The 25,840-nt window shown below is 41.7% G+C and overlaps 1 protein-coding gene across 4 annotated transcripts; it reads right to left on the bottom strand.

The window, feature by feature from the left end:
* Positions 1–3,773: 3,773 nt before the first annotated feature.
* sel1l (SEL1L adaptor subunit of ERAD E3 ubiquitin ligase) lies at positions 3,774–25,332 on the bottom strand. Of its 4 annotated transcripts, none has more exons than XM_041865973.2 (21): positions 24,806–25,332; positions 24,489–24,532; positions 23,884–24,088; positions 23,105–23,272; positions 22,259–22,364; positions 18,907–19,069; positions 17,366–17,419; positions 16,815–16,874; positions 16,614–16,695; positions 15,450–15,604; positions 14,500–14,556; positions 14,051–14,119; positions 13,806–13,883; positions 13,320–13,382; positions 9,092–9,179; positions 7,886–8,034; positions 6,795–6,960; positions 5,997–6,071; positions 5,287–5,459; positions 5,078–5,206; positions 3,774–4,832 (listed from the first exon to the last, which is right to left on the bottom strand). In XM_041865973.2, the coding sequence occupies exons 1-21, from the start codon at positions 24,891–24,893 to the stop codon at positions 4,602–4,604; spliced, it is 2,403 nt and encodes an 800-aa protein (XP_041721907.1). In that variant the 5' UTR covers positions 24,894–25,332; the 3' UTR covers positions 3,774–4,601. The 4 variants fall into 4 exon arrangements, with proteins under 4 accessions (XP_041721907.1, XP_041721906.1, XP_041721905.1 ...); XM_041865972.2 differs by having other exon boundaries at positions 5,997–6,074; XM_041865971.2 differs by having other exon boundaries at positions 15,444–15,604.
* Positions 25,333–25,840: the final 508 nt, after the last annotated feature.

Genomic DNA, 25,840 nt, shown 5'->3' on the forward strand with positions numbered 1-25,840 from the left:
TAATCCCAGATAATGAGTTCACTCTAATAACAGAGCACTAGGAAACACACTAACCATCCTGAATTGTCACAGTACTGAACAAGGATGCTGTACTGTTATCTTTCCACTGTATCTGCCCCCCCACCCCCCCTTCCTTATCTTCCCTCAGATTCCCTGTAGAGAGGAGGGAGGGAGAGAGGCAGCAGCTGGCAAATGTAATCAATTCCCAGCGGTGCACTGAGGGTAGCTACGTGTTCTACTGAATGCATCACCCTTCCACCAAGGTCACCGCTACATTATCCACTGTAGTGTTTTAGAACTTCACCTTTTTCACTTTGTCAATCTATTGTATTTCTCTTTCTCTCCAACTGATGTCCGATGATCTCTATGGCATTAGCCATTACCCAGGTGAGCGCTACGCATTCGGGGTGGATTCGGAGAGTTTCTGCTGCATGAGATGTACAGCCCTTTGAGCAGCTAGTAAGAAACCACTGTAAATCCAATCCATTATTGTTTGAATGTTTAGGAGGTGTTTATCTCCTCCAAGGGGCACTACAACAACAACAGGTATATTGAGCTAAATGTATTTGAATAATTCAGCTTTACTTAGTGGTTATTATTAGAACATGCTCCTTGAATTTATTAGGCTTTTACAGAAAATTGTTTCTAAGAGGAAACACTGGCTCAACCTTTTACTGGTGTATGAAAATGTATGCACTCACTAACTGTAAGTCGCTCCGGATAAGAGCGTCTGCTAAATGACAAAAATGTAAAATGTGTGAGCATTTCAAAATCGTTGATGTAGGCCTAAGTGTTTTTGTCAGACTATTTATGGCAGGGGTACTCAAGTACTATTTGAGAAGGTCCGGTCACACAAATATCCTAGGTCGCAAAGGTGTCAATTTCCGGCACAGTAAGAAACCCCCACCTCGCAATTCATGCGACCCCAAACTGTTGTTTGTGAAAAGAACATTTTGCATTTTTAAAGCTAATTTCCAGAAATCGACACATCTATGTCTTTTGTTTATTTGATACCAGGGGTAAAAGCCCGACCGAGTCCCATATTGACCCCGTTCTGGGTCCGGATCCAGACCACAGTCCGCCAGTTGAGTATGGGGGATTTATGGTATATCTTATTTAGCTTACAGGATGATTCAATTATTTAAATTTATATGAGGCCGTAAAACGCTCTGAGGGCCCATTCATTGCCCTCTTTCCTACAGCCGATTTATGCACAGATGTAGAAATATTTCACCCAATACAAATGGATGTTCTCCCTTCACAGCAGAAATTAGTGCCTCATTGAATTGTTTTCTAAACAAGCATAGTGTGTAGACTATGATCCCTCATTATCTCATAGAGCTTCCTTAACTTAATAGGAGCCTTGCTGGGGAGAGATTGTGGTAAGGGTAGTTATTGTGATAGCACGTGTCGGTCGGTCTTTGGCCAAGATTACACGTTTTGATAACTGGCTAGACTAATTTACCAATCTAAATATTGTTAGCTGACATGGCTAATTGAGTGACTGACAAAACAAGAAATAAACTGCTGATGAACAACCAAATTTCAAACTTGCACCTGGTGTACCATTCTAACTCTTAACAGTAAGTTGAGACCCCGACTGGTCGGGGCCCCATATCATGACATAACAGAATTCTCATGTCCAACAGCTGACTTGACCATTGTCCTTACTAGGGTTGGGGGCTCAATTTATTTCACTTCTTTCAATTCAGGAAGTGGATTGGAAATCAATCAGGAATTGAAAAATCATTGTTGAAAAAACAATCTCCAAAATCTGGTCATGGTCATTACACTTAGGTAGATGGCTAAGGAATACCAAAAGCAAACTAGCTTTCCTAAAATGGTTTATGTAACAGCTGTGTAGTCAGTTGTCATCAACTGCCCAATGTGTTTATAACCTGTTATGTAATTAATACGGACAGTGCTATGTCAGCCAAGACAGAAAAGTCAAGTTAAGAGTCACTATAACCATAACATACACTGAGTGTACAAAACATTAAGAACACCTTCCTTATATTGAGTTGCACTCCCCCTTTTGCCCTCAGAACAGCCTCAATTCGTCGGGGCTTGGACTCTACAAGGTATCGAAAGCATGCCACAGGGATGCTGGCCGATGTTGACGACAATGCTTCATAGAGTTGTGTCAAGTTTGCTGGATGTCCTTTCGGGTGATGGACCATTCTTGATACACATGGGGAAACTGTTGAGCGTGAAAAACCCAGCACCATTGCAGTTCTTGACACAAACGTGTGCACCTGGCACCGACAACCATACCCTGTTCAAAAGGCACTTAAATATTTTGTCTTGTCCATTCACCCTCTGAATGGCACACATACACAATCCGGCCGGGATTGGCAATCCTTCAGAGAATTGAGAATTCTGTGTAAAACTTGTTCGAAAATATAATAATCAGATTTCTCTTAAAACTGTAGCTGACTGTACTGGAAATCGATATAAATTCAGAAAACTGTGAAATCATTAAAAGGTTTTACTTCCTCTACTCTTCCCTTAAAAAGTAATGTAGAGTCTGGCCCTATTACTGATAACATTGATATAATTAATTTAATCAACATTTTATTTCTGCAGGTTCTCTCTATGCTATAATTCAAAAACCTACTCACTGTGACAATGTACTGGATGTTAATGGGGAAATTTTACAGAATCATTTTGAAAATGTCAGTCAGGGTTTTTCTTTTCGGCAATTCACAGACAATGAAGTCCTTGATGTGTTGCTGGCATTAGACATTAAGAAATCTACAAGGGCTGACCATTTGGATCCAGGTCTGCTCAAGTGTGCAGCATCCCTCATTGTTGTCTCTATAACCGGCATCTTTAATTTAACACACTTAATTTAATATTCCTAAAATGTGGAAAATCAGTTTATGTGCTGCCACTACATAAGGGAGGTGATTGCTGTGATCTTGACAACTTAATGCTTGAACTGACGGGAAGCAGAAGCGACAACCTGCTCTATTGGCGAGGGTGTGTAGCCAATAGTCTCACCACGATTATGACCCTGAATGGAATCATATATATAACAAAGTCAAATAGTCTGAAAAAGTCACTGCTTTCTTCTAATGAGTCTTGACAAAAAGGCTGCATTCAGCAATATCCCTATAATATTATCTCAAGGATATTATCTGTATTAGGCTATATGGATAATATCTAAAGAAACAAACATTATCTGAAACACAGAATCATGCGCTGCACTGAGGAAGGAAATGGGGTAGCTAGTGAAGGGGAAGCAAAGGATTCTGTATCCTTCATTCTGATGCTTGACCATACCATAGCAGAGCTGAAAAGACTGACAACAATATCCTTCATTACTTGTTCCACTCAAACAAGTAGGTTGACCAAAGCTCAGCTACGTAGTGAAAGGTTTTGAACTGTATGTCAATAAATGAGCAGGTTTATGTGTAGTCATTAAAACTAATTTACTTCCTCTACTCTTCCCTTCAAAAGTACCGTAATGTAGAGTCTGGCCCTATTACTGATAACGTTGATATAATTAATTAATTTAAATCAACATTTATTATTCTGACATTTCACATTCTTAAAATAAAGTGGTGATCCTAACTGACCTAAGACAGGGAATTTTTACTAGGATTAAATGTCAGGAATTGTGAAAAACTGAGTTTAAATGTATTTGGCTAAGGTGTATGTAACCTTCCGACTTCAACTGTATGTGCTAACAAAGCATATTCACTAACAAAACAAGTTCCTGAAAAAAACGTCTGCATTGAAAGACAAACAACGCATGTTTGCTAAAGAAATATTTGCACACGAAAAGCTTTAATGCTTGCTAATTAATCAAATGTGCTGACAGAAGCATGCTGGAAAAATCTTGCTTGATAAAGAATCATTGCTTATGAACATGCTTACAAAACGTGTTCTTAAAGCATATTCGTGAAAACATATTTTGCTAAAGACAAGAATATGATGACCATATGATGACCAAGTTATGATTGCTGCCACCTTACAAATGTTGGTACCGCAAGGTTTATGTATTAATCTTGAAACTTATTTTCTGGTAAGGAGAGTTGTAACCTTACACACGTACATAAAAATCAGAAATGGAAAATCAGAAGAAAAAAATAATCTGCCCATTGTTTCGGAAGCCCAATCGCTACTAGAGCACACAAAACGGGACTGTTTCATTTGCAGATCGGACTATAATTAAGAAGATGACTCGATCGCCCCAATCTGGCAATCCACGTGGCTAATTCCGAGAAGTGATTCTGCTGCCGGTACCCTGAGTCACACACTAAGAGGTTTCAAGTCTATATTGTCTTTTCTACAGCCTCTGTTCCATGGCCTTGTCCATCAACCTGCTCCACTCTCCCCCTCGCCGATTCCGTTCTTCATTCTTCAACTTGGGGGGTCTGAGAGCATTGACAGAGAGTTAAGTAGCGCGAGTCTGGCCTGTTCAGTAGCCTACATAGTCTGTGGTCAACATGCCGAAGTCAGGAGGGAGGTGGAGCCCAAAATGGGAGCTAGTTAGTCTGCCTTTACCCACCCCACCAACCCCCCAGAGAAGAGGTAGAGGAAGGTAGGGGTCGGGATATTGCCTTCCCTTCCTCACGCACTACCCACTCCATCTCTCACTGCTGCGCCTCTTCGGCCTGGGGCTGGGCCTCAGGTTGGGCCTGCTCCTGGGGAGGCCCGGCTGGGGCTGGGCCCGGGGCCGGGGGAGGAGGGGGCATGGCCTGGTGCTGTCTCTGGCGGTAGGCGATGACGGTGCCTAGCAGCAGGGCGATGACCGTCATGAGGTAGAGGTCCCACTCTGGGCCCAGGAGCTGGTCCAGGTCCACCTGACTGACCACCTCACTCATCTGGTGGAGGGGGGAGGGAGGGAGATTATACAGGGAGGGGGGAGGGAGAAAGAGAGAGAGCATTGATTACATTAAACAAACATAATACAATCCCATGAATCCTGTACAAACATAATAAACTACAACTAGCCTAAGTTTGCCTCTAATATTGAGCCTGGCCCCCATGAGTTGAAATGGAAACGATTGGGGAAATTGAATCTCCCAGAGGCACCGGGTCCAAGAATCGCTCTGTACTGTACACTCACGTTGAGGTCGTGCAGGTATTGCAGGGTGTAGACCAGGCCCAGTTTCCACAGAGCCAGGAAGACTGGCACCTGGGCTTCGGGACTAGCCTCGGCAGCCATGTCGTAGAAACGCTTGGCCAGGTGGATGTCCTACAGGAAGGGGAAAGAGTAAGGGGTTAGACGTATAGGGTTGCGTGTGTGTATGATTGAGTGTGTGTTAGTGTGCCCACCTGTTTGATGCCAAGGCCTTTCTCGTGCATGTAGCCCAGGTTGAACATGGCCTGAGCGCTGTGCTGCTGCTCCGAGGCCATCCTATAGTGTATGACAGCTGTCTCGTAGTCCACGTCAGTACCGTAACCGTAGAAGTGGTAGTCCCCCAGCTTTATCCTAGCCACTGTATAACCTGGGTGACAAAGTTGAACATACAGTACACCCAAGTCAGTACTGTAACCGTATACACACCTTAGTACCGTAACCGTAGAAGTGGTAGTCCCCCAGCTTTATCCTAGCCACTGAATAAACTGGGCCCAGTTTTTCAAACCAAATGTCATGGGCTCATATACCATGATCTTTGTTATAGCATATAATAGGATATGTTAGAGATTTGCTTCCATTTTGTCTTAAAACTGCATCTAAAAATGAGGGACCACATCTGAAGGGGAAGCAGAATTTAACAACTCAGGATAATTTTGATCTGGATTTAAAATGTTTTGAAAAACTTGGCCCAGTTGAAGATACAGTAAACACGTCAGTCCCGAAACCATAGAAGTGGGAGTGGCCCATCTTCATCCTAGCCCCTGTATAACCAGAGTAACACAGTTGAATCCCCCAGCTTTATCCAACTATCCTCACCTACAATTACTGAAGGGTACAAACACAAGATGGCTGCTCAGTACAGCAAAAATATGGAAGGGTGATTTATGAAGGAGGCTAGACCAACCCTGTGCTGCTGCTCTGGTCCAATGGAGGAGGGCTCGAGGGTATGTCTCGTTCTCACTGAAGATCTGCGCCTCCTCTACTTAAAACGAAACACAAGATTCAGAATAATATTTGTTATTCTCAAATACAAAATGGTACCAACTGGTTTAAAATCATCATGACACGTGCTTAATAAATGTATTCAAAAAGGCAATTTCTGTAAAAACATATCAGAAGGGCTGCACAAAGAAATGTATTGTTTTGGCACGGTGTAGCAATTTCTCATTATCTAAACAACCACAGGGGATTCATTGCCTTCCAGTGATTTCTTATTTCTCCAATATCACAATTTTTCAAATAACCAGAGGTTAGTGTTCTGAACACATTACATCAGATGGCAGGCCACAGACAATGTCCAGGCCATATGCTTGGTTCACTTGATATAGGGTCACAGTGCTCTCTGGTGACGGAGGTGCGTGGAAGCAGTGGTGTCTTACCAATGTACATAGAGCCAAATTCAGTTTCAGCCCTTTTCTCCCTAAAAAGTGTGCAGTAGTTCACTCCCCCTCATTAATTTAAAAGGAATGAACTTGTGGAAGGCACATGGCTCCCTCTTGCCCATGCTTAACGCAATCCAAATGCTTTTGAAGCTTTGCGGGGGAGTGAACAAGTGCACACTTCAGGGAGAAGGGGGAGAAACAGAATTGGGCTCAGGAGGTTCTAAGATGGTTGCCGTTAAACAGTACAGAACTCTTCAAAACAGTTCCCCTTTCAGCTATCTAGGGTATTTTCATGATAAATACTGTGTATTTGTTCTTACTCTGGTCCAGGATGTAGGCCACGTTGCTCTGCGCCACCTCGTAGCCCTGCTCGGCCAGCATCAGGTACTGCACCAGCGCCCCGTCCATGTCGCCGTCCTTGAAGCTGCCGTAGGCTGCCATCAGCCTCTCCGACCAGCGCCCACGCTCACACACATTCTTGAAGAGCTGCTCGCAGACACGCATATGAAGACACATGCAGTTAGACACACAGAGAGACAAGAACAAAAAGGGGCTGTTAAGGCAATTCAAGGTGGAAATCGCCCCTAATCACAGATCTAGGATCAGATTACACAACGCCTGATTTGAACTTTAACTATAGGGAGGATAAAATTGTATCTGACCCTGGTTGTGGATCAATGGCTAAGGAATAGGTGAGTAGGTTTTGGCTAACCAATGACTGACACTGAGTAGCAAATGGCTAAATAATTAGCTAATGGATGGCTGAATGACAGCTAATGGAGGGCAATTAGGTGGCCAATAAATTGCTAAACAGGTGGCTAATTGGTTCATGCCTACCTAGAAGACTGCTAACTGGTGATTCAGGCATTGATCTAATGGCTGAAGGTTAATCTCAGGCTAACAGATGTCTTATTTAAGCAATAAGGCCCGAGGGGGTATTTGGCAACGCGGAGTGCCTGGATACAGCCCTTAGCCGTGGTATGTTGGCCATATACCACTAAGCCCAGAGGTGCCTTATTGCGATTAGAAACTGGTTACCAACGTAATTAGAGCAGTTAAAATAAATGTTGTCATACCTGTGGTATATGGTCTGATATACCACAGCTATCAGCATTCAGGGCTCGAACCACCCAGTTTATAATGATGATTAATGCACAGCTAACGGAAAGCTAATTGCTGGCTAATAAACTGTGAAACGCTAGGTAATGGCTAGCTCCCAGGTGGCTAGAGTAGTAGTGGTGCTTGATACTTAAAGGCTAATGAACTGTGAAGCACTGGGCCTCTGAACTAGCTAGCTAATGGCTAATCCTTTAGCTATCCAATTATAAAGCGCTATCTAATGGCTAATTAATGGCTAATGCTGTAGCTAGCCAATTATGTACAGCAGTTAGCTAATGGATAGCTAGCTTACCTCCACGGCGGTGTGGCATGAACGCAACACGCCGGTGCCCGTGGCGTGCATCTGGGCCAGGTTATAAAATGCCAGAATGTGGCCTGCCTGCGAGGCCAGGTTGAAGAACTTGAAGGCCTGCTTGTAGTCACGCTTCACCCCGATGCCATCTGGGGAGGAAGAGGAGGAATGGAGAGACAAAAGTGAGTGAGATCCCCAACAAAGAAAAGTGGTGTGCAAGAGAAGAAATAGTGTGTTGTCTTATGGCTGCTGAGCAGGGGCGTTTCTAGGATTTTTTAATGGGGTGACCAAAACCAGTCATGGGTGGCCATGAGAAAATCAGCACATTTTTACACAAATAGCGTTAAATTGGTTTAAACTATGATTTATTGTAATGAATAGTCTAGGGGCCTACTTTGTTTCATGTTTAACAAAAGCCTGCCCACCAAGTTTAAGCTCACAAATCAAATACAGGGCAAAATAAAACACGCCAAATGGGGGTATCTACCGGTTAAAAAGTGAAGACTTTTAGCTGTCTAATGTTAACTGTATGTCTCAACTCTCATTATAAAGGGAAACGGGAGCAAACGGTGAACAGTGATATTGACGAGAAAGACGCGAGTCGCGGCTCAAATGGCAGTCTTTCTTTAAGCAAATAACCTCGCATCTCAAGTAGGCCATTGACAATGGCTGCATATCAACAGCAATCATTTCTGGAATCAGCAGTGTTCTTTTTTTTTTTTACTGTTAACGATGATGTGCAGAGCACTTTACATTCGTAGAAAATAATTTGAAAGGTGCATATCCCCTCTTACTAACGTTACAGCATTGTTGTGTTAGGTAGGCCTATTTGTTAAATGTTTTCCCTTTATGATGATCAGGACCTGTTAGTGGTAGTTTTGTGATAACTGCACTGTGATTTACATTTTGTGGAGAGAAAAAAAAGAAATGTTTCAGTTAGGGATTTTTTTCTGACCCAGATTGACAGCGCTCTCACCCATTTAGAATGGGGTGGCACTAAGGGTGGCCAATCATTTCAGGAGTGGCCATTGCCACCCCTCTGATAACGCACCTGCTGCGGAGAGTGCAGATTTGGGAGCAGAATGTTGGTGGACAACTAACATTGCACTTTCCAGGAAACCAAAAGGGGCAAGGCTGTTTTACACTATACAACAACAGAAAAAAGGGGTGGTCTATACACACACACTCCCACATGCACACACTCACTGTAGTACATGGTGCCCAGCTGAAGCTGTCCGTCCACCCAGCCCTGCTCCGCTGCTTTCTGGAAGTATTTCAGTGCCAACTCGTAATTCTGGAGGACACAATTGTGTAAATCACACAGAAAATACCGACATGCAGTGCGTTCGAAAAGTATTCAGACCCATTCACTTTTTCCACATTTTGTTACATTACAGCCATGTTCTAAAATGGATTAAATCGTTCGTCCCCCCCCCATCAATATACACACACACACAATAACCCATAATGACAAAGCAAAAAAAAAAAAAAAATCACGTGACACTTGGCATTCAGGCCAAAGAGTTCAATCTTGGTTTCATCAGACCAGAGAATCTTGTTTCTCATGGTCTGAGAGTCCTTTAGGTGCCTTTAGGCAAACGCCAAGCGGGCTGTCATGTGCCTTTTACTGAGGAGTGGCATCTGTCTGGCCACTCTAAAGGCCTGATTGGTGGAGTGCTGCAGAGATGGTTGTCCTTCTGGAAGGTTCGCCCATCTACACAGAGGAACTCTGGAGCTCTGTCAGAGTGAAAATTGGGTTCTTGGTCACCTCCCTGACCAAGGCCCTTCTCCTCCGATTGCTCAGCTTGGCTCGGCGGCCAGCTCTAGAAAGAGTCTAGGTGGTTCCAAACTTCTTCCATTTAAGAATGATGGAGGCCAGTGTGTTCTTCTGGACCTTCAATGCTGCAGAAATCCTGTATCGGAGCTCTACGGCAATTCCGTCGACCTCATGGCTTGGTTTTTGCTCTTACATGCACTGTCAACCGTGGGACCTTATTGTGACCGACCGGCTCGATTCGGTCATGTAGCACAATTTGAAATGGTGTTTTTTACATTGGATAAAAGTAGAGACTCAGAGCTAGAAAATTGTATATCATACACTACAGTTGAGGAACAATGGGAAAGTAATTCCACTTTGAAAGTTGATAAACTTTTGGTAAACCTACTGGAGAGCCCTTCTTTGTCTACACCCATTGAGCATCGTTCACACCCTCTTAAGCCTTAGCCCCACCCATCTCTAAGGATTCACGTGAGGCCATGTACTAAACAACCAAATATTTCAAGACTAAAGGCTGGTTAATACTATGGGTGTATTCGTAAATTCAAATCTGGCGTGCCAGAGTGTGCCCTGGGCCATCGTAAACTCAGAGCGTTGTCAGATTGTCCGTTCGTAAATTCAGAGCGTTACGCTCTCAGAGCATTCAGAGCGCACACTGGACGCTCTGGCTGAGGAATAGGGTTGAGCAGAGCGTTCTGACCTAACAGCAGCAGTTAAGCTCCCAAGCTAACTGGCTAACGTTGGCTAGATTGCTAGCTACTTCCAGACACATGAGAGAACAGCTCCCTGATCACCCTAGCAGAGCTGGTTAGGCTGTTTTTATGGTATCCAGAGCATTGGCGACTGTAACTGTGCTGCTGGCAACAACTTAAATACGCTTTTTTGCCAACATTTACTGACACCGGCCACATTCAACGGGTGTTGAGCGTTCGTAAATTAGTCAGTTATACTGCGCTCTGGCACACTCAGACGAGAGTGCTCTGAAATTAGAGTAGATAGCCAGAGCGAATTTACCAGCTACGTCTATCGACAGTTGTCGCAGTGACATCATGAACATTGTATTGAAATGGTTACTTGCATAGTGGAGTCTTTTGTTTAGACATGTAGCTAGCTAGCTAGCTAGCTAAACAATGAACCATAATCCCAACTCATAACGTTACTACCATACATGAATCTGCAGGAAGCTAACCAACCAGGTTCAATGTTAGCTAGCTAACATTAGGCTATAACTAGCAATGCAAATGGCTCTGAGATACAAATAATATTACTACACAGATCATACGCGTAACGTTAGCTAGCGATTCAGGCAGTTAACGTTAGCTACCTAACAGTACGCTTTAACTTGAAATGAAAATGACTGACAAAATTAGGAAAGTGTAATATCTGAAAATGTAGCTAGCTAGACTATCTTACCCGCATACATGGATGGACACTTCTCCCTCTGTCACGGATGCCATGGTTGCCCAAGATGTAATCCGGAGACAGGTGTTTTATACAGCCTTCTGTGTGTTCTCTTTGACTCCCTCTGCATATTAGCAATCAAAGGCCAGAATTTTCTCCATCACCTTAGCTATCATACTCTAATTCCACAGGGCCTTGCACTGATTTCAAAACTCGGTCCTCCAGAAAGTGTAGAGCAACACTTATATATTTTACTTTAAAATACGCATTAGAAAGGATTACCTACATATACTGAGCAGCTCATGTTATAGACAGAAGCAGGCTACATGGCAGACCAATCCGAACATCTCTCGGCATGTCCAGCCCATCCATTATCTCAGCCAATCATGGCTAGCGGGAAGGTTCCTGTCTTTTTCCATAGCTAAACCAACTCTCGTAATTTAACAATTGTATTCGTATTTACAGATGGCATAGAAGTTTGTTATTAAGGCACATGAAAGTTCACATATTCCAGAAGGCATTTCTGCCAAAAAACACATTTTGATAAAATAAAAGTATACGTTCAAATGGTAGTAGTGACGCGTGACATATGCCTAGTTTCCTGAAACGAGTCACATATAGACTGTGTTCCTTTCCAAATCATTTCCAATCAATTGAATTTACCACAGGGGGAAACAGGACGCAACTGAGCTAAATTTCGAGTCTCATAGCAAAGGGTCTGAATACTTATGTAAATAAGGTATTTGTTTTTTTATAAATTTGCAAACATTTCTAAAAGCCTGTTTTCGCTTTGTCATTATGGGGTATTGTGTGTAGATTGATAAGGGGAAAAAATACATTTATTTCATGTTAGAATAAGGCTTTAAGGTGACAAAATGTGGAAAAAGTGAAGGGGTCTGAATACTTTCCGAATGAACTGTAAACCTACAGTACACAGCTGCTGGATTCTATTGCCTATGCCAATGTCTACAGAAGCTCACTTTAGGAATGTAGCTACCGTGTAAAGCAGGGATTATGAAAATGGCAGCGCAATCAATTTCATCCAAAAAACTAACAAAAAAATGAAGTCGGGGTCTAAACTGACTGTTGAGAGTTAGAATAGTAAAATACAAAAGGTGCAAATTTGGTTGTGCATCAGCAGTTTCTCTTGTTATGTCAGTCAGTAGGCAGGTTTCCATTGACCCAGGTTTATTTCTCGACAAAAGCAATGTCGCAAAAATAATAATTGCGAAATGTATGAAAACAGCAGATATGAGACATTTTGTAAAGATCAAACATTTTATTTGTTCGGCAAGGCTGGATTTTTATTTTGTCAAACTTGCGAAAAATGATGGAAACTGGGTTTTTTAAATAATTGCTGAATACTTTTGAAGGTACGCAGGGCACGTGATCTCATCATGTAACTACAAGCTCCACGCCACATTTAATTCTAAATGCCTACTGCTTACAAAAATAAATTGTAACTATAAAGATAATATTTCTTTGCAGGACAAGGATTGTCAGAACTTTCAAGAATGCCCGAATTGCTTCGCCTTGCTTTTCTGGTTGGCTGGCAAGTGTCACCATCCAAATATTTCAGATCCACAGGAGTGCAAGTTCATGGCACCGTGGTGACATGTTTGAACATGATAATTATTAGAATATGGCAAATATTAGTCAATTATTGCATTCTATCCATGCTGGCTTTCGCGGGTTACCTGAGATGAAAAAGATCGGTGGGAGGGCACACAGGCAGTCGCCAATTTATTAACACGCAATTTGACTAAATGTTTAATGTAAACACTTCAACTACTACATTTTAATTTGACACTGTAGGTTGTGATTTATTTATTTATGTATTTTTTTTGGGTGTGACATCATTACGTCCAGTTGTTTTTATCGACACGCTAGTTAAATGGAAACGCACCCTAGCAGGCAATTCTCTATGCAAGCGTTCAAAATGTCGACCCCAAAAAATGTATCACTGGACAAGTTAATGGAAACATCGCTACTGACAGCTAACATGTTTTAGATTGGTAAGTTAGTCTAGCGGCCAGCTATCTAAACTTGAAGTAATCATAGTCAAATTACCAACCGGGGGCTGCGATTGATTTTGTTAGTCACTCTCACGCAGATATCATATTAAAAACTGCAAACATTTGTTTCCACCCTATGGCAATTTTTGGAATTGCAGGAAATTTGCCCTAAAACTGCTCATTTTAATCTCCGCCCCATGGCAACATTTTTAGAATTGCAGAGGGGGAGGGGGTCACTCACCACTGGCACGCCTCTCCCGTACAGGTACGCCATGCCCAGTCCACTCTGCCCGACAGGGTTACCCTAGGGGACAAGAACAGCGAGTAAGGACATCAAAAAGAGACAGAAACCACCCAAGACACAACGATAAGTATTGAAGATAATAGTGCACTCTTGAAAGAACCACATCTATACCGGTTAATTTGACTATAATAAAACAGATTGATCCTGAAATACCATCTGCATTGAAAAGCAATGTATAGGAATGTTTCTGTCCAACAGTTTGACAACTATAAGCAGTGGATTCTTATATTGGTAATTCTTACATTCTGTACAGGCACTGTGGGCTATGTGCAAGATATCCATAGGAGTGAATCGTTTGATAATAGTAAAGAGGAACCAAACAGAGCTATATAGATATCATTATGGATGTATAACAATCCATGGTTGGACCACAGAAATAGAATGTCCATTCTAGTCATTCTATTCTAATGTTTGGTTACTCACCAGGTCAGAGGCCTTCTTGAAGTACTGCAGGGCCGTCTCATTGTTCTGAGACAAGTACTCACTGCCCTCTGAGTACATCTGAAAGATAGTGAGAGAGCGAGAGGTAGAGAAAAAAAAAGAGTGAAGAGAATAAATGAGGAGTAAGAGAAACCACTGAACGGTAGCACAGCCACAGAGTAAGGGTAGCATTACTTGCTTATTTCTACACAGTGCTACAGGCCTATAAGATCATGTAATAATCTTACCTTCCCAAGAAAGGCCATGGCGTGCGTGTTCCCAGCATTCGCGGCCTGGTTGAAGTAATCGTAGGCCCGCTGTCGACAAAAACACATTTCATTTGTGACCATCTCCACACATCAACTTCACACTAAATACAGGAGTGAGCGTGACAGAGCTACATATGTAGGATCTTAATTTGAGCCAGTTTGCTACAGCAGGAAAATAATCCTGCAGCAACAGGAAATGTGAATTATTATGTGGATTATAACTATGTTTTTAGGGGTTGATAAAATGTTTTGTAAGGGAAAATCAAGTCAGAAATGTCTAACTTCAGAAGCCTTTTTAAACATCAAATACACTACAAGTTTTACATTTCCTGCATTGCAGGAAAGTTCTCCTGCAACAGGGTGATACAATTAAGATCTTACACTTGCAGTGTTTGAAAAAGGTTGAAAATGGGTTAGGGGAAGGTTACCTGGTGGTTCTGCTCCACCCCCCGACCACCGTGCAGATGCAGCTGGCCCAGTCCCACCTGTTGGGAGCAAAGCATGGGGTCATGGCACGAAACACCACGTCAGAGTCCCAAATGGCACCCTATTCCCTATATAGTGCACCACTTTTGACCAGGGCCCACCTTTTCAATCATTACCCGCTTCCTCATTATCATGCTATATTCATGCAAGCACCAGAGAAACTTGAAAATGGGACAATTCGATTATTTCCATTATCTCCCGTGAGGAAGGGTATAATAATGCCTTGCTGCCAAAAATACTCCTGAACTCATCATTTCTGGAATTTTCCTTTCTCCCTGACTGTCTTGCTCACGTGTCAAACAAAGCCCGCGGGCCAGATCTGGCCCGTGACATTTCTATCCAACCCGTGCAATGATTTGGGTTGTCAATTCATTTTTGGCCTACTTCCATACAGCCCCCGACACACAGCACTACAAGTCCCAGCAAGCACTGCCAACATGCTGCCCACCAAATGGAAGTGCATTGCCACACACCCCTCCTCCCAGACCCACCTACCCACGAGCCAGCCAGTACGCTCTCATATTGTACGTTTATAAGTGGACATTATGAAGAGGCATTTAATAAAAATGTTTTAACAATGTCCAGTGTGGGTGGCATTTGTATGCACATTATATATATTTTTTTTATATAGGCTATGTCTGGCCCACAAATGTATGTTTTTTTCAAAATTGCCATTGCGCCGATTGAGGTCGTCACCCCTGGTCTAGCTTTTATATTATATTGTTAGTTCTTAAATATAACAATATATATATATAAAAAATCTACATTCTTTCTATTTAGTTTTAGTCATTCAAGTTGACACAGAATGCCTTTTCTATCGCAAAGAATCCCATAGAATTTCCTATGCAGAAAAGAACCCTGTAAGAGCAGTGTGCCCCATCTTAACCATAACCTGGGCCTGGATATCTCCCTTCTCAGCCAGGAACTGATAATACTGGATCAGGTCTTCCTCCAGCATTCCGCTGGTAGAGCCCGGGTTTTCCACCTCATCCAGCAGACGCACCCTCTGCACCGCACTGCCCCCCGTCAGGGACACGTCACTGGCCACTGGAGGTTAAGGAGAGTGAAAGAAAGAATGAAAAAGAAGAACAACTCACTGCTCTTTGCATGCAGCCTAAGGAAAGCCTCAGGACTAAAATCTTGCTGCCGTAAATTTGCTCTGTGAATCAAAAAGTCACTTTTTGAATGCAGCCTTTCCTTTTGTTTAGTCAGTTTGTGGCACCTACAATTTAGGGCTTTTCAAATGCAGGTCTTCTCAATTCTACACACTAACCAAGTTTCCATCCAACCTTTTTATGCGAGTAAAATATGTGTCGGATAAAACATTTCACGACAGGCCTGATCGAAACAGCAGATTTGTCTGTAAACTATCCAAATGTTGACAAAACAAAATACTTTAGACAAGGTGTGATATTTTTGAGTCTTTAAAATGATTTATGCTAAGTAAACTTGGAGTCATGCGATGATATGTTGTGTGGTCTTCCTACTACGACTGGGGAAAGCATGTAGTTTATTACAGATTAAATAAGTAATGAGAACGTCACAGGGTGGTGAAAGTGCATGGTAATGAGCTTGATGCTCCAAGACAATAAATAGAGGTTATTATTCTGGTGACATGATGACCAATGCTTGGCTGCAGTTTGACAAATAAAAATAATTGTGCTATTCTTTCCATAATAATCTCATCATGTAGGCTTTACCCGCACTGTTTCTATGAGCTATTGGCTAGAGCGCACGTGCCAAGACCATAGTGGGCACATTCACTAAATCACGCAACATCTTTGGTGACAAAACCATCAGTAGAGTTGAAATTGCGATGGAAACCCATTTAACTTTTCTTCTTATTCTGTACATGGCAATTTAACCGCAATAAGTATTTTTTTGTGCACTACATTTTATCCGCAACAAGTCAATATGATGAAAACAAATTGTTTTTATGCAGAATTTAGAATATTCGCATGAAAATCTGTCGCCTATTGTATAGAAACCTAGCTACTGAGAAACTCAACTGAGACAGTGAAAGACATTCATTGGTTGAGAGGGGGTGGCCTCCTACCGTGATTGGCCACCAGTCTGTAGTGAGTCAGTGCTGATTCGCAGCTCTGGGGTACGCCCACACCACCCCAGTATCGGTATCCCTAAAGAGAGAATGGTAGCAACGAAGGGAAAGGTAAATAATTATTCAGTATATCCATAAGGAAGAACAAGACACATAAGGCTTCTCTATTCAAAACTACAAAAAGCAGAAGTAGCTCACCAGAATCATATGAGCCACCAGGTTTCCGCCCAAAGCCCCAAAGGTGTAGTAAACCAACGCCTGAAACAGAGTTGAGGGTTATGCTTTACATTCCAGGCTTAGCAGGTAATTTCAATATCATCTTGGAAATAGAGCTGGGTTGATAAACCAAAGATAATCAACACCGACCAAACCGACAACTTATCGTGGACATTTTGCTGATATTGTTCATTACGATAAATAACCTATAGGGCCCTACTAGAGTAATGTGAAGTTTGAAATGAAGTAAGTTTGCTAATATCAGTGATTGTTAAATGGGACAATTGATAGCTACAACATTTAAAGTAGTAATAATAGTTAAGGGTAATATAAAAATAAAAACGTTATAAACTCATGGTTCTACTTATCATTATAATTCAGTCAATTTATCTTAAAATAGATTTTTGTCCATATCGCTCCGCTCTACTACAAAAGCTACCTCTGAACAAATAGAGCTTTTGATCAGTATATAGGCTACATGGAAAGAGGAGAGAGGTTTGGAGGGAGAAAGTGGAAAGGCTGGGTGTTGGTACCTTTGCTTGACTGGAGTTCACTCCTAACCCAGCAGCGTACAAGAAACCAAGTGCCTACAGGAAATAGGGTGGAGCGTTAGGCTACCTACAACCACAGAGACGCATGAACACGGATTCAATCATATACAGTGAGGGAAAAAAGTATTTGATCCCCTGCTGATTTTGTACGTTTGCCCACTGACAAAGAAATGATCAGTCTATAATTTTTATGGTAGGTTTATTTGAACCGTGAGAGACAGAATAACAACAAAAAAATCCAGAAAAACGCATGTCAAAAATGTTATAAATGGATTTGCATTTTAATGAGGGAAATAAATCTTGGACAAAGCCTGGAGACAACCTGAAACCCCATTGTCTCAAAGAACACGTTTACATGCAGACCAATATCCTCTTATTATTCGGGATACTCAAGTATTCGGTTTTTGAGTTGAGACAATCATATCCCGTTTACAATAACACAAAAAATATTGTATCCCGGTTATGAGAAACCCGGATAAGATGCCTGGGATATGCTGATTTTAGACGGGATACTGTGGCATGTAAACAGCTTCTCATTTACTGTTGTTTTTTGCGGTCTGCGCAAGCTCAGTTTCGCATATCATGGGTGTTGTTTGAAGAGGTTGTCATCTGATTGTCAAACAAATCACTTCAAAAAAGTAGGCTACCTGCGCAGTTCGAGCCACCATAATTCCATAATTTATTTTGCTGATACTCCATACTGGACCGTATAGCCTACTGGCTACTTTCACCCCTAATTTAGACCATTTTCTGCTTATGATTTCTGACATTTGGTAAGGCCATTTGTTTGTCAACTATAGTTAGATACATGCAGCTTCTCTTCTGTCATAACTTGTTGCCCTAGAAGACTAAATCAAGTAGTGCTCACCAGAATGCCTTACATTGATAGAATTAATGCATTAGTAATCTATTTAACACAGCTAAATTTGCCTTTTTCTTTTAGGGACCAGGGAGAAAACTCAATAACTCCAAAACAATGGAAAGATTGGTCCTGTGCAAAATGTCATCACTTTGACCAGTTAAGGAAATATCAGAAACTCTTAAAGACTTCAGTTCATCTTAGGCGCAAATACTGTCTGCTTGCATAACAGTGTCAAAGATAACACATTACACAGGTATTTGCATTTTCTCAAGAGATGCTGAAAGAAAAAAAAAAATATTTCTCCACTCCTGTTCCCGGGACAAAATAAAAATGTATTGTATCATTTTACTGCAAGACATGCATCATTCTGCAGGAGTTAATATTATATAACACTACATGTGAGATGTTACAGGCCTACAGTCAGTGTCCATATTTCAGTTACTATTCCATTTAACCCATATTAACTTAAATTAGGAATATTCTGTTTATTAATGGATACAGGGATACTTGTGAGCTGGATATCAAAAAGGTGCATGTAAACAGCTTATCCCAAATAAGACAATAAGCGGGATGAGCTACAACCCGGAATATAGTGCACATGTAAATGTGGTCAATGACACTACCCTGGACCCATTAAGTTTAAATAGGAATGTTCCATTACCGTCTGAGCTTTGGGGGAGCCCTCCAGGGCCAGCTTCTCAAACAGCTCCTTGGCCTTGGGGATGTTCTGGGCCATGTAGTCCCCAAACAGCATGGCGTAGGCCACCTTCTCCATGGCCTTGTGGTGGCCCTTGTCGGCAACCTTCAATAGCTTCTCATACAACCTGATGAGGAATAAGATTAAGAAGAATAGGTGGAAGGTTGAATAAGTAAAAGGTGTTGTGCCTTCAGAAAGTGTTCATACCCCTTGACCTTTTCCACATTTTGTTGTTACAAATTGGGATTAAAGTGGATTTGTGTTTTTTTATTATGATCTACACAAAAAAATGAAAGTGTCAAAGTGGAAATGTTTAACATTTTAAGATTAATAAAAAAAACACTAATACAGTATATTGATTAAATAAGTATTCAACTCCCTGAGTCAATACATGTTAGAATCCCCTTTGGCAGTGATTACAGCTGTGAGTATTTTTGGGTAATTATTTTATTTAAAAACTCTTCAAGCTCTGTCAAGTTGGTTGATCATCGCTAGACAGCCATTTTCAGGTCTTGACATAGATTTTCAAGCTGATTTAAGTCAAAACATTAACTAGGCCACTCCGGAACATTGAATGTCTTGGTAAGCAACTCTAGTATATATTTGGATTTGTGTTTTTGTCCTGCTGAAAGGTGAATTTGTCTCCCAGTGTCTGTTGTAAAGCAGACTGAACCAGGTTTTCCCCTCTAGGATTTTGCCTGTGCTTATTCCTTTTCATCCCAAAAAACTCCCTAGTCCTTGCCGATGACAAGAATACCCATAACATGATGCAGCCACCACCATGCTTGAAAATATGAAGAGTGGTAGTCAGTGATGTGTTGCGTTGGATTTGCCCCAAACATAATGCTTTGTATTCAGGACATAAAGTTGATGTCTTTGCCACATTTTTTGCAGTTTTACTTCAATGCCTTATTGCAAACAGGATGCATGTTTTGGAATATTTGTATTATGTACAAGCTTTGTTCTTTTCACTCGTCATTTAGGTTAGTATTGTGGAGTAACTACAATGTTGTTGATCCAACCGCAGTTTTCTCCTATCACAGCCATTAAACTCTGTAACTGTTTTAAAGTCACCATTGGCCTCATGGTGAAATCCCTGAGCGTTTTCCTTCCTCTCCGGCAACTGAGTTAGAAAAACGCCTGTATCTATGTAGTGACTGGGTGCATTGATACACCATCCAAAGTGTCATTCAAAACTTCACCATGCTCAAAAGGGATATTTAATATTTGCGAGGCATTGGAAAACCTCCCTGGTCTTTGAGGTTGAATCTGTGTTTGAAATTCACTGCTCGACTGAGGGACTTACAGATAATTGTATGTGTGGAGTACAGAGATAAGGTAGTCATTCAAAAATAATGTTAAACACTATTATTGGACAGAGTGAGTCCATGCAACTTATGTGACTTGTTAAGCACATTTTTCCTCCTGAACTTATTACACTGAACAAAAATAAAACACAACTTCAAAGATTTTGCTGAGTTACAGTTTATGTAAGGAAATCAGTCAATTGAAATAAATGCATTAGGTCCAAATCTATGGATTTCAAATGACTGGGAATACAGATATGCATCAGGGTTTTTTTTAAAGGTAAGGGGCGTGGATCAGAAAACCATCTGGTGTGACCACCATTTGCCTCATGCAGCGTGACAAATCTCCTTCGCAAAGAGTTGATCAGGCTGTTGATTGTGGCCTGTGGAATGTCGTTCCACTCCTCTTCAATGGCTGTGCGAAGTTGCTGGATATTTGTGAACTGGAACACGCTGTCGAACACGTCGATCTAGAGCATCCCAAATATGCTCAATGGGTGACATGTCTGGTGAGTATGCAGGCCATGGAAGAAATGGGACGTTTTCAGCTTCCAGGAATTGTGTACAGATCCTTGCGACATGGGGCCATGCATTATATAATGCTGAAACATGAGGTGATGGCAGCGGATGAATGGCACAACAATGGGTCTCAGGATCTCGTCACGATATCTCTGTGCATTCAAATTCCCATCGATAAAATGCAATTGTGTTAGTTGTCCATAGATTATGCCAGCCTATACCATAACCCCTCCATGGGGCACTCTGATCACATCAGCAAACCCCTCGCCCACACGACACCATACCATCTGACCGGTACAGTTGAAATCGGGATTAATCCGTGAAGAGCACACTTCTCCAGCTTGCCAGTGGCCATTGAAGGTGACGTCGGTTACTACACCAAAGTGCAGTCAGGTCAAGACCCTGGGAAGGACAACGAGCGTGCAGATGAGCTTCTCCGAGACAGTTTCTGACAATTTGCGCAGAAATGATTTGGTTATGCAAACCCACAGTTTCATCAGCTGTCCGGGTGCTGGTCTCAGACGATCCTGCAGGTGAAGAAGCCGGATGTGGAGGTCCTGGGCTAGCGTGGTTACACGTGGCCTGCGGTTGTGAGGCCGGTTGGATGCACTGCCAAATTCTCTAAAACGACGTTGGAGGCAGCTTATGGTAGAGAAATTAACATTAAATTATCTGGCAACAGCGCTGGTGGACATTCCTGCAGTCAGCATGTCAATTGCAAGCTCCCTCAAAACTTGAGACACAAAACTGCACATTTTAGAGTGGCCTTTTATTGTTCCCAGCACATGCTGTTTAATTAGTTTCTTGATATGCCACACCTGTCAGGTGGATAGATTATCTTGGCAAAGGAAAAATGCTCACTAACAGGGATGTAAACAAATGTGCGCACAAAAGTTTAGAGAAATAAGCTTTTTGTGCATATGAAACATTTCGGGGATCTTTTATTTCAGCTCATGAAACAAGGGACCAACACTTTACATGGTGAGTTTATATCTGTGTTCAATATATTTAGGCTTGTCATAACAAATGGGTTGAATACTTACTGACAAGACATTTCAGCTTTTCATTTTTAATTATTTGTAAAAATGTCTAAAAACATAATCCCACTTTAACATTATGGGGGTACTGTGTGTAGCTGGCCAGTGACACAAAATGTCAATTGAATCCATTTTAAATTCAGGCTGTAATACAACAAAATGCGGAAAAAGTCAAGGGGTGTGAATACTTTCTGAAGGCACTAACCTGCTAAGAAAAAGTCGTAGCTGTATCGAAGTGGCGTGTTTTTAGGGAATCTCTTAAGCAAGAGGAAGAAAGATAATAAGACTGTGGGATTTCTAGAGTGTTCTTGCTATCAGCAAGCACACTAATAATAATAATAATAATGAGTAAGTGGGTTGTCTAAAGTGTGCTTGTCTAGAGTGTTCTTGCTGTCAGCAAGCACACTTATGAACACTGTAGATGAGACAATGAGGAGGAGAAAGAGAGCTCACTCTTTCTTCTGGCTCTTCCGGTTGGTTCCGTTGATCATGCGGAGGGCTGTCTGGTACTCCTTTTCGGTCTCCTCCGCAAGATGCCTCTGCTCCACCTGCTCCTCCGCTACAATATACAATACAACTAGGGTTGCAAAGGGAGGGTATATTTCTGGTAACTTTCACAGTTTACCAGTAAACTACCAGAATTTTGTTTAACTTTCAAGGTTTTGGGGGGAATTTTATCAAATGACATCTAGTGGCCTTTTTGGGTACCGTACTTCAGATGATCACAGGTCTCTTATCTCTGGCCCTCTGTGTGGCCTTATCACATGTAAAATATATAAAATCATCAAATAAAATGATCCTTTAAAAATAGAATGACAAAGCTGTAAAACATCCTAAATATAAATATACCATTGGTGTTTAATATGAGGGTTTACGCATGAAATATCCTTTATATATTTATAATTGATATACACTTATTTATTTTACTATGTCAATATGTCTTTGTAAATGTTTTGGCACCAAACTGGCGGCAGTTATGAAAACAGTAAATAGCTGGAAGAGTTGCTTGATTGAAAAGTTTATTGAAAATAATTGATAATTAGGCTATTTTCTCTTTAACCATAAGGTATTTCCACTAGAAATTAATGGACAGATATAAAAAGGTATTCAACTATAAATCACCAAGATTCTGGTAACTTTGGTAAACTTTATTCATCCGCCAAGGACAATTTGTTTCAGCCTCAGAAGTGGTGTGTGTGAGTGTCCGTGTGTGAGTCCCTCTCTAAGGGAGAGAAACAGGGGGTGGGGGGGGGGGAATGAGCTTTTTTTTTTTACGTGTGTGCTTTAAGGGAGACTTACTCTCACAGAAGCCCCATCTCTTGTCCCTGTCGTAGTCGTAGGTGGTGGCGCACCACAGGCGGTCGTCCCCCCGTCCATCGGTGGTACAGTCCAAGTACTCCTTCCCCAGGAAGAGGAAGGGGAAGAGACAGGGCTTCCCATTGGCTGTGCCCCCATTCACCACAGGAACTGCATCAACCAAAAATCACAGGTGGTAGGGGGAGGGGAGTATGTTCAAGCGAAAACACAGACAGGAAACAGATGGATGGTGATCAACGTGTGTGTGTGGCAAACATTAACAAATTGAAGCTCAAATCTGTTTTAAGTAAGCTAAAGCTTTAACCATTCTGGTTAAATTATGAAAGAAACCCTACAGTAGTGGCCAAATAGTACATATACTCTTCACCAGAGTATTGATGCTACTTTCAGAGATGTCACAGGTGCAAGTGTGTTTTAATTTCCCATGAGAGCCAACAGTTTCACTGAGATCAAGTTCAAAAAGACGTCACACTGTTGCCATGCTCAAGGCCAGGTGACAGCAAAGCTTAGTATGTCCCAATTTCTCAAAATGTTTCCTCAATGTTCTCAGCCAAGATATTGTCACTCTAAACATGTTCCCAGTTCTAGAGGTGTAAATGTGGGATAGCTGAAATCTATGGAGTGAAACTTTCGGTGCTTTGCAGACTGATATAATAATTAATTCCTACAAAGATATGACACTTCTCCATGTAACATTCTTCAATTATCTTCTTATTAGTCAAGACAGGCACAAGTCACAGAAAACAGAAAACGAACCTTACCCTCTTTAGGCCTTTCTTCAACGGGAGGAGGTTGGGTGGGCAAGTCCTCCTTCTCTTCCCTCTCCAGCCCACCCTCCTGGACCCCACCATCGGGTCTTCTCTCTCCCTCCGGCTGCGAGGCCTCCCTGGGGGAAGTCACCATTCCTGCTACAATCCTGGCGCCTACTGGGACCTCATCCTCCTCCGAGTTGTGCTCATGGTAAGACTAAAGGGGGGAAACAAGCAATATGAAGGGATGGAGGGGTTACGTGATGAAATATAACTTAACATATTGTCATTAGCTTGAAGGTTAGTGGATGAGTGAGACCAAGGCTATACAAATGTGCTTTATTTGGTTAGTTCTTTGCAAAGCAAATCGGCTTTGCCATTTATAATGTTAACCTATATTTTTGCTTGCATGATACCAAACAGCTTCTTATGTAAACATTGAAAAAGATAGGTAGGCCTACTTCCACATCTAAATGCAATTATTGGTTAAGACAGACTTGCTTGCCTAAGGATTGCAGCTTGGTCCTAAACTAGCCTACATTATCAATATGGAATGAAGTTAAGCAATAGAAAAGGGCACAGCAGGTACTATTTAATAGTTATAGCTAGCTAGCTACCTTCAATTCAGGAGCATGATCATTATTCCCCTCTGGCTCTTCATCTGCAGAAAGACAACATCAAAGAAAAACGTCAGATTAAGTATTGTGCATCTGCTGACAAACAATATTCATCCAAAGAACACGACTTCGTAGAAGAAAGCACTTTCCTGCAGACAGTACTGATAACTAGGTAGCTAGCTAACTAACGTTAGTGCCTCAGAAAATGACAAGCTTGCTAGCTAATGCAATTCTAGCCAACACTATCGTTACACAATCTGTCAAATAGTATAAACCTTGACATCTACCTGGCTGACTTGTTTTTGTTTTTTTCTTACCAGCGGTTGTTCCGTGTGAGAAAACTATTAGGAGAATCACCATAGGCAAAATCATCCTCGTAGTATTTAATGACCCTTTAAAATCCATGTAGATGACAAGCTAACGATTGCTAGCCAGCTAATTAGCTCCGTGGCTAATGTTAAACATTCACTTCCAGGATTATTCTTCTCGTGCATACGCTGCTAACGTTCATCAGGACAAAGCCCACGAAATGAGGACAAAGCTCACAAAATAAATAATTGAAAAGGTGCAGTTTAAAAAAACTAGCTAATGCTTTCTAACAGCTGACATGCAATATTTTTTAGCTGGCTAGCTAGCATGTTAGCTAAACAAAAGCTATAATGTTAACGCCGGTAAGCTTCGCAATGCTTTGAGATAAATATTTCGTTAGCTAGGTAAATGTACTTTTTCCTGGTCTTTGGAGCTTGTTAATAAATAGCAACGATGAGCTGTACCTAGCTAATATCGTTTGCAGTTTCATCAGACAACAACTAGCAACCCCTGACCCTCGAACACCACTTCCTAATCCCTCCGATATAGACCAATCCTAGACGCGATGACTGACATTGACCAATCGTTGATGGTCAATGACATGTCATCCAATCCGGTGGGCACACACGTTTCTTACTTGTACGGTAGACGGTTTGTCCCCGACAGCTGAAACGCCTTCTGACACATTTTGGGATCTTCTCTCATGTAAATGTGTGTGGCAAAGCAATACAATGTCTTTGGGAGCCTCCAAAGAGCAACGTTTTTAGTACAAATAGCACATTGGCACATCTTAGCATAATGGGTATTGTAAGCTACAGTTAACTGCCAAAATTAAGGAAACACTTAAGTAAATGCGGGATACAAAGTATATTGAAAGCAGGTGCTTTAATCCACACAGGTGTGGTTCCTGAGTTAATTAAGCAATTAACATCCCATCATGCTTAGGGTCATGTATAAAATGTCCAGTTGCCCATTATTTCGAGTTACCATGGCTAGAAGGGATCTCAGTGACTGAAAGAGGAGTCTCAAGAGGAGCATAGGGG

The sequence above is a fragment of the Coregonus clupeaformis genome, chromosome 36 (genome assembly GCF_020615455.1).
Source record: "Coregonus clupeaformis isolate EN_2021a chromosome 36, ASM2061545v1, whole genome shotgun sequence".
Taxonomy (NCBI): Eukaryota; Metazoa; Chordata; class Actinopteri; order Salmoniformes; family Salmonidae; genus Coregonus; species Coregonus clupeaformis.